Source organism: Lissotriton helveticus, chromosome 9 (genome assembly GCF_964261635.1).
Source record: "Lissotriton helveticus chromosome 9, aLisHel1.1, whole genome shotgun sequence".
Classification (NCBI taxonomy): Eukaryota; Metazoa; Chordata; class Amphibia; order Caudata; family Salamandridae; genus Lissotriton; species Lissotriton helveticus.
In genome coordinates, this window is record NC_136070.1 from 1,246,349,044 (window position 1) to 1,246,358,035 (window position 8,992).

The following is an 8,992-nucleotide window of genomic DNA, read 5'->3' on the forward strand; positions in this document are numbered from 1 at the left end:
TGAGTGAGTGCCAGAGTCCTTCTGTCCCTGCGCGCGCTGCTTGTGACCCTCGGCAGATGATGCGCCGTGTGACCAGGATCCACACTACACCCGGGGCGGGGGGCTCTCTGAACCTCCTGGTGACCATAAGATAATATGGCTCTGATACGAACCCCTTCAAAGAGCTGCTCTGGAAACCCTCAATAAAGGGGCCGTTTGAAGACACAAAGGCACAAAGACAAACCATGCCTGTCTGTACAGCAGAACGAAGAGGAACGGGCTGTGAACTATGAGCGCTCCCTGCATAGCTGCCAAGGTTTCCGATTACAATGTGTGACATGCTCATAATTTCAGTGCAATTATGAGTGACATTTTAATGACCATGAGTGACACTTTCTCGTGAACTAACTCAAGCAATGAAAACCAGGGAAACATATCAATATCATACATTACATCCATTTGAGCATCTGGGCTTGAGTTCTACGTTTTTTCAAGTATCCTACATAGTTTAGGTTTGCTGAGCTATGTTCAAATGCTAGTCTTTACATTACCCCATTTGATACATGTATAATTATTTGGTGTGCCATTAAGCTTGCCTTGATGGCATTTAGGCCAAGTTCATTGGTATTTTATACATGTACCATGCCTAATTTGCAATCAAATAAAAAACAGAAGGAGCTCATACTTTTTGTAAAGAGGCTATCACTCATGCTGCCGAATGTAGGGGTTCATGAATACCAAGGCTTATACATTTTGATTCCACGTCGTGCTTCTTTTTTCAATCAACCTGCTCTTCCTGTGTTCTTATCTCACTCTTGTAGGTTATTTTTCATTCCTGCTATCTTCATGTCACTGTTCCATTATCTTCCTCTGCTTTCGTCTTGCTCCCTTTCTGTAATTCTCTCCAGTAGTAGCTCTGGACCAAAATATGGTGGAAGAAAAATAGCTCTCAGACCCCAAAAATTAATTCCCTCCACTACCAAGCACCTGCATAAATGATGCACTGTATACAGGACAAAGATGAGTCACAAGAGGAGGAAAGCCTCTCCCACCTTCCCGCTTCTCTCATACAGCCACACACACCACCCCTTTCCTTCTGCACTGAAGCCCCCTCCCTCATTTCCACTAACTCAAACACTTTCAGCCGTGATGCGCTCGTGTGCTCACCTTACAATTCTCCTACCCGATGTTCCCCCTCTTTCAGGCAAGGAACCCCTTTACAATACTCCTCGGGCCCCGACAAAGCACTCCCCCTCACCCACCGGGAATACACACTCCCTTCCAGTGTGCAGTCTCTCTCGTACACCACTCACACCTGAGCCCAGTAAAGAGACGTGCCCTGTGTATAAACTAGAAGTCTCTACTTTCTGTGGAGTGCTGCCAGTGCTTTATTTTCTTCCCTCGCTGTGATCTCTGTTATTGCAGTGAGATATAGAAGAGCTGCGCAGTGCTGGGCTGTGCAGAGATGAGCTGCACAGAGATGAGCTGCCTTAGCCAGCCCAAGTAAAGGAGGCTGTTGGCTGGCCGAGGCTGAAGTAAAACTAACGGCGGCAGACACCAGCACGCACCCCTGCCAGACACCAGCACGCACCCCCGCAGCCTTGAGCCTACAGCCATGCCCAGGGCAAGCACCCTCGTGGCCCCTAGCCTCGAGCCATGCCCAGGGCAGACCTTCATGAGCGGCACTGGCTGCAAGCAGCTGATCAAGCGCTGCCTCCAGGGCCCATGAGTCTCCTTGTGCAAGGCACTAAAGTGAAACCAAAGTGCTGCGCAACGACGGGATGTCACGACAATCATCTTTCCTCTGCAACCAAATCCTTAAAAAACCTCAGGGCTATATCCACCATACATAACCTAAAACATCCTGACTTCCTTGAACCCAAGTGCGCCGCTGCCGCCCGGGCTGAGCCTCCTGAGCAGAGCTGTGAGAATGAAAGCTGCAGCTGAGACCTGAAGACGGCGCGGCCGCAACTCCCATTTTGACCTGCTACAAACCATACATTAGTTTGCAATGTGTCCACACACGCAGGTACAATGGAGTCGGACGACGGGCTCGAGCAGCTTACACAACAGGCTATGTACACAACATTACAAATAAATGGTAAATGCATTTGGTTTTTTACACGTCGTCCGGAAAAAAAAAACAATAACGGGAGAAAGGTTCCCAAAGTTTTCTTACCGCGGCGCCGACATCCTAGCAGTGCGTGCGTCAGACAGTGTGTGTGCCACCCCCAAGCGCGGCATCCAATGGGATGCTGCACCGGTGGACAGCAGCGCAAGGATTGGCTAGCGTGGCATATTTGCTGCTCGCCCTTTCGCCCTCTGTAAACCCGGGCTGTGGCAGGCGAACAGCACCCCTGGGTCCCGCTGGGGACCTTACAGTGCGCATGCTTGGGAAAGTTTTCAACTTTCCCAAGCATGCGCACTATAAGTTCCCCAGCGGGACTGCCCACTACAGTCTGCTGCAGCCTGAGTGTCTGTCACTCAAGCTGCAGCAGGCCACACCCCCCCTCCCCCGCGCATTCCCGGCGGCTGATTTGTCTTTTATTTAGATAGGCCGGCGGTCGCGATGCGTCCATGGTGGCTGGTGGGGCTACGCCCCTACGCCCCAATGGACGCACCACTATCGTCTCCATAAGAAGGCATTTTTTAAAGTGTTGCCATTCTTGCTTGCTAGGACATCTAACTTCGAATCCAAAAATCCACAATTGAATATGTTATTTTAGTCCTCTGTAAATGATGTACTGGAAACGCAGAGAATCAGTTTAGGCAATTAAACGCAGGACATTTAGCATTTAAATGCATGTTGCTTCCTTATGCCGTTTCAACTCCACTGTCATAGGAGTCCAGGTTTGATAGATAAAAGCAGCAACTTTCCAACACCTCTTTATTACGTGCTGATTGGCAAATAATAATCCACATGAAACAATGTCAATCTGAAAGGATAAGCACATTTTCAGGCTTTGCTGCCTATGTTGTGTGGAGGTGACCATGCCCAGGGGAATAGGAGTGTGGGGGGAGTTGATGATTTTCTTTTATAAAACATGTACTTGTCCTAGGAACGGCATGCTCCAGAAATCTACTTGGGCTGTAAAATAAAATCGACTTGTCCCTATTGGTTCCAGTAATGTGACAAATGGTTCCAGCGTCACTATTATGTAGACTTTAATAAATGGCTTCTCTGATTTCATCCGGGCTTTGATCAGGGTTTGAAAGATGAGCTCTCATTTTGCTACCACAAATTTACATACAAGGATTGAAGCGGGATGGTGTAGTTCCAGGATTGGAATACCTTTAAGTGTTCACACCCACAAACTAACATATTCAAGGGTATTCTCCAACTTCTCTCCAATCTCTCCCCATACTGGAAAAGGTTGCAAATGTACTCCTGTCAAGGGCAGGAGTAAAACGTTTAACAGGGTGGGAAAAAGGGCGTGCAGGGAAAGTGGATGAGCAATCACTCGGCAGATTTTTACATAAGCAAATACATGTTTGTATATTCGCCTATTCAAAAATTGAATTCACAAAAGTTTTTGGGGAGTACTGTTTCCAGGCTTGGCTCTGTAGATGCTAGTGATTTCCTAAAAGTTGTAAATCTGCTCCAATGCAAGGACTTGTACCTTTGGGTGCACATTTGTGGTTATTTTTTTTTAAGTAAAAAAAAAAAATCAAGCACCTACTTTATTTTCGTTTTTCTATAAGGTACCTATATGAGTTTTACTCTGAATCTCTATTTTTCATCTTTTTTTAAATTGGCATGCGTCAAACATGTTTTTGTAAATGATGTCTCAGACAAGTTATATTTAAAGTTGTACAATAGTTCAGCAAAATAATTTTTTCATGCTGCATATTTTTTGTGTACATTTTTGTTTGGCACAACCAATCTTGCTTTTATGCTTCCGAATGTATTTTGCATATAGTTAGGGAACCTTATAATTTATATATCTTATCAATTGTTACATCGTGCACACAAGTGTTCAGATTTTTATACCGGAACCACTGTCTTTATGGCAAGCTGAGCTCACAGCATTTTCTTACAGCGCTTGTACTAATAGCAAAGGTTTTAATATTCATGAATCATTTCTACATTTTGAACATCTTGCACATATAGATCAGAATCTCGTCTGTCAAGGCTGCCAGGTCGGTGACTGCGCTGATCACGCGGGCCTGCTCATTCCTCCGGAGCCGGGCGGGGAACCCCAATGAGTAAAGCTAGCACATAAAAACGGGTCTCACTTCAGCTCCTGCTTATTTGGATCCGGTGGGGGTGATTGGATGGTGCTCTGGGGCTACCCCCTGCTGACCTCCCCCACTGGATGAAATACTTGGGACTTCACTGGTAGTGGCGGGGGCACAGGTGAGTTGTCCGTGTGGGAGTGTTGGAGACCGGGGAAGTTACTGTGCGAGGGTGTGTTGTCCCCCCCTTCTCTTATAATTAGTGTGGAAAACAGGGGGGGGGGGAGCTTATACAAGCACCTTGCCTCACTATGCCACTTTTTAAAGTAATGCATCTGTCTCCACCACCCTCCCCCGGAGGATTTCAGGCCTGTGAACAATGAAACTAGGCCGCATTACTATAAATGCAAGGGCTGTTCTGGTGTGGCGTCACCATCACTTCCCTCTGCCTCCCTCTCTCACACAGGATTCCTCTATCTCCGTCCGCTCCCCCACCCCTTCGCATGCCCCATCTTTATCTTTCATCTCTGCATGCATAGCGGTATCTGATTTTAACTAAAAGAGGCCACTTTTAACCAGGTCCCCAGCCTCTGACCCCAGCAGGGTTTGTCTGAGCCTCTCATCCATGTGAAGTGGATATTAGGAGCTGTCTTCATGTTGGGTGTGATGTCATCTTACAGCGGATTTGATGTAATGTGATGTTTTTTTGGCACGTGTTTACCACTGTGTGTTAACTTCGGTGTACATTGGTTGCGGTATTAGCTTGTCTGCAGTTGTGGGTTTGCCACGTGGCAGGGGTATTGTTTGTGGGGGTCCATGCATGTGCTCTCATCCAGTGGGCAAATGTGGTGTAAGTGTAATTTTGGATGGGATCCAGTCATTGAGGTGGTGGTGTGGGTATAGGGGTCCAATTGTCAGTGTTTCGTTAATTTTTTAGGTGGCTTTGATACATTTCTGGTGCTTTCATAACTCTTTAAAATAATCTTTTCTCGTTGCTTAAATGTCAAGCATAAAGATGCACAACACTGTTTTTCAGTGTTCACTTTTCATGTTTTTTATTGGATGTGCAGCACCAAACACACAGGTATGGGAGAAACAAAAGGAGCTGGAGCAGAGGGTGAGCTGGGGGGTGGAGGTCAGACTGAATGGACTAATCTGGAAAGGGTCAAATCCTTCTTGAAACCCTTCAAACTTATCTCAGTATTGTGTTGTGCAAAAAGAGCTTGTGCAGCTTTAATTAAATAGGTGAGTAGAGCGCTTCCCATGTAAACTGTCAGCTGCAGATTTCACAGTCTGGTCCCTCTGAGAGAGGTCACAAAGTCCAGTGCCTGCTGGGGTGGTCTAGATAACAAGCAGGTACTTTGTTCTAATGCTAGTAAGGTCGCTTGGTTGGTTTATATACCTGCTGAACATGTATAATATGGGGGAGTCTGGTTGAAATCACATTATAAAAATGCTTTACCTTTCAAAAATGTATTACATGAAGGTACATGAAAATGCAACATCTCATCCGCAATCACATGATGACAGAGGCTACCACCGCTATTTTCAGCACAGGGAGTGAGAAAAGCAAACCTTTAAAATGTGAAGAACACTGGGAACCCGCAGGTTTAGAGAGTCATCAGGTCTCAATCACTGCCAGGGCATCAGTTCTTACAGTGGGGGTAGTGCCCGATGGTGCCATCGTACTACACCCCCAGGTGTTCCAAGCAGACCCCTGAATCACTGTAACAAAACAGCTGTAGTGAACAAGCCAATATTCACAATCCTTTCTATTTCATTATTTAAAACATTGGGCTGCAATTAATCACTTTAAAACTTATTTTTTTGGCTGTGTTGCACCGTAGGGTTACTTGCACTTTTATAAACATCCGAACTTCTGTCAGTTTTATTATCTGAAGGTAATGGAAATTAAATGTCTTCCCAGAGTTTATACTGCTGCAAGTTGCATTACTAGAACATCATGTTTTACTACTATGCTGGTATGTTTCCTCACCTTCATTGCTTGATTTTGCTCGTAAGACAGTGTCACCATCACCTAAGGTGCGGATTGTGCAGATTGTGTGACCATTACCACCCGGTTTCCCCCCAAAAAAGTAAGTTTAGGCCCAGAGTTAGGCTTTGGGAGGGGGAAGCGTCAGGCAGACCTTTAGTTTTACTGTAACCCTCCCCCATTAGAACCTGCAATACTCAAGAGCAGACTAGTGAGTCTCAATTGTGAGTTATTTCAGAAGCTGCACTGGTGTTGCACATCCTTGATTAGAGCGCATTCCAAATTGGGGTGCTTTTGTGCGAACCTGAGAGTGCCACACAGTGAGTTACAGATCTGATGCAGTTAAAAATGTATATTGGATTGGAACCTTACCATCATTGTTTAATTATTGAAAGCAAATTATACCCAGTAAGTTGTAGTTTGTACAAACTTCAAGTTATAATATTTTTAAATTACAGTGAGTTATTGTTTTTGATTCTAGCTCAAAGCGGACAGAAGCAGGGAGTCAGTGCTGGCTATTTAGTGAAGACAAGGCAGACAACAGGCAGAGAGTGCAATGGCAGACATCAGGTTGTGGTTGGCCGGAAAAACCACTGGAGCTAAAATTAATGCAGGAGAGAGTTCAGCAGTTTGGAAAAGGAAGTCATTAGAAGAAATTCACCAAAAGCAAAGGGAGTATGATCAAAAAAAAGACAGAGAGTTGTACAACAGAAATGGCTTGAAGATTTCAAGTGGGCAGTGATTGAAGAACAGGAAAGTAACGGAGCTGCTGCTGACCTAGTTGAGACCAGTTTTAAAAAATCTCAAGTTTTGTATTGTGGAGTTTGCAGGAAATTTCCTCATCTCGCAGATACTAAGTCTTCCCTATATGTTGGTGTGACAGATAAATTCAAAAGGGAGACGTTGGAATGGCACCACAAGAGCAAATTGCATGAAAAATGCATATTACATGAAGCTGCAATTCAAAAGCCACAGGAAACCTGCATAGCCAAATCAATCACAAAAATGCATGAAAAAAATATCCGGCACTTAAACATTTTATTTAATACAGCCTATTATATTGCAAAACAAGGTGAGGCTTTTATTAAGTTTCCAAAACTCTGCTCACTGCAGAAAAAGAACAATCCTGAGTGGAATTTCGAAAATTATATGACTGATAATGCATGCCGTAACTTTGTAATAGCAATTTCCGAGACCCTAAAAATGACAATTCGATCCCAAATGGAAAATACTAGGTTCATCAGTGTTCTGTCAGATGGGTCAACTGACAAAGGAATTCAGGAACAGGAACTTATTTATATACGATTCGTTTGTGAAGGCACCCTTGTTACCAATCTGTGTGACATTGTCAGCATGAAAAACTCCACTGCGTCCGGAGTGAAAAATGCTATTATGGTTGGCCTGGAAAGCATGGGCATATCTCTGGATATTCTGAGCCAGAAATGCATTGGTCTGAATACAGATGGAGCTGCTGTGAACCTCGGTACTAAATCTGGTGCTGTGAAGCAGCTACTGGACGAAGTCTCCAAGCATCAAGGATGGGACAATTGCAATCACATTGCAGTTGTGCACTGTGTAGCTCACAATCTAGAGCTTGCTGTGTGTGATGTTAAAAAAAAGAGTTCATACATATCCAAATTTGAAGAGGTGCTCAAAGGATGTTTCAAACTATATTATTATTCACCTAAGCGGAGAAGGGAACTTAAAGAGATAGCTGATAATCTGGAAGAGCAGTTACAACATTTTGGTGGCTTGCAGCAAATCAGATGGGTAGCAAGTCAGCACAGGGCAGTAACAGCGCTTAAGACAAACTGGGAAGCTACAGTACTTTATCTTGAGCACCTTGCTACTGGTACTGATGAATATTCAAACAAAGCCAAAGGATTGCTTCATGACATGAAATCGGAAAAGTTTCTTTATTTCTTGCACTTCATGATAGACTTCACAGAGCTGCTTCAGCAAGTGTCTAAGGCATTTCAACAAGATGATACTCTTATTTCTGAAGTTGCAAGAAGAATCGAGGTGCTTCAACAGAAGCTAATACTGCTGAAAACAAAGCCAGGAAAAGCACTAACACAATTTCAATTGGTTTTTAAAGATGGAAATTTCGCAGGGGTCCCGTTACTAACACAGGCAAAGCCTGCTAGAAAAGGCAGCTCTAATGAAACTAGTGTCAAGGAAGACACTATTGAGTTAATAGAGAATGCTCTTTCTTTTATGAGTGACCGGTTTCTGAAGCACATCTCAGGCAAGCCGCATTCTTTGTTTAACATTTTTGATTTTAGTTTGTGGCCAGACTCTGTTGAAAAGATTAGAGTTTTTGGGGATCAAGAATTTGAGGAACTTGTTATGTACTACAAAAAGGTACTTACTGATGAAGAAGTTCAGTCTGCCCCTGGAGAGTGGCTAGATTTTAAACTGTACATCTTTCATCGGAGGATGTCGCATACGCCTGTATCCCTCTTCACTCAGCTATTGAAAAAACGCCCAGAAGAAGTTAAAAATGTCCTTCCAATTTTAGAAATCATGCTTTCCATCAGTCCAACAACAGCAATATGTGAACGGGGGTTTAGCAGCATGAACCGAATAAAAAATGAGCTCCGTATGTCCCTTAAAAGTGACACCATGTCTGCTTTAATGCGAATCCAAGTAGATGGTCCGGAGTTAGACACTTTTGATCCAAACCCAGCCGTTTTGCATTGGCTTTCAGCAAATCCAGGAACAAGACATATTATGGGCCACAAACATCCTTGTCAAAACAGTGTTGTTACTGACTCAGAAGATAGCGACTCAGTTTAATGCTACTCTCTTGTTCAAATCAGCACCATTTCCTTAACAAGTGTG

The 8,992-nt window shown here is 44.1% G+C and overlaps 1 protein-coding gene across 1 annotated transcript; it reads left to right on the top strand.

The window, feature by feature from the left end:
• Window positions 1-7,351: 7,351 nt before the first annotated feature.
• Window positions 7,352-8,758, top strand: LOC144783402 (zinc finger protein 862-like; the record flags this gene model as incomplete). Its single annotated transcript, XM_078662393.1, has 1 exon — window positions 7,352-8,758. A coding segment is annotated over exon 1 (1,407 nt), but the record flags the coding sequence as incomplete, so codon positions are not given.
• Window positions 8,759-8,992: the final 234 nt, after the last annotated feature.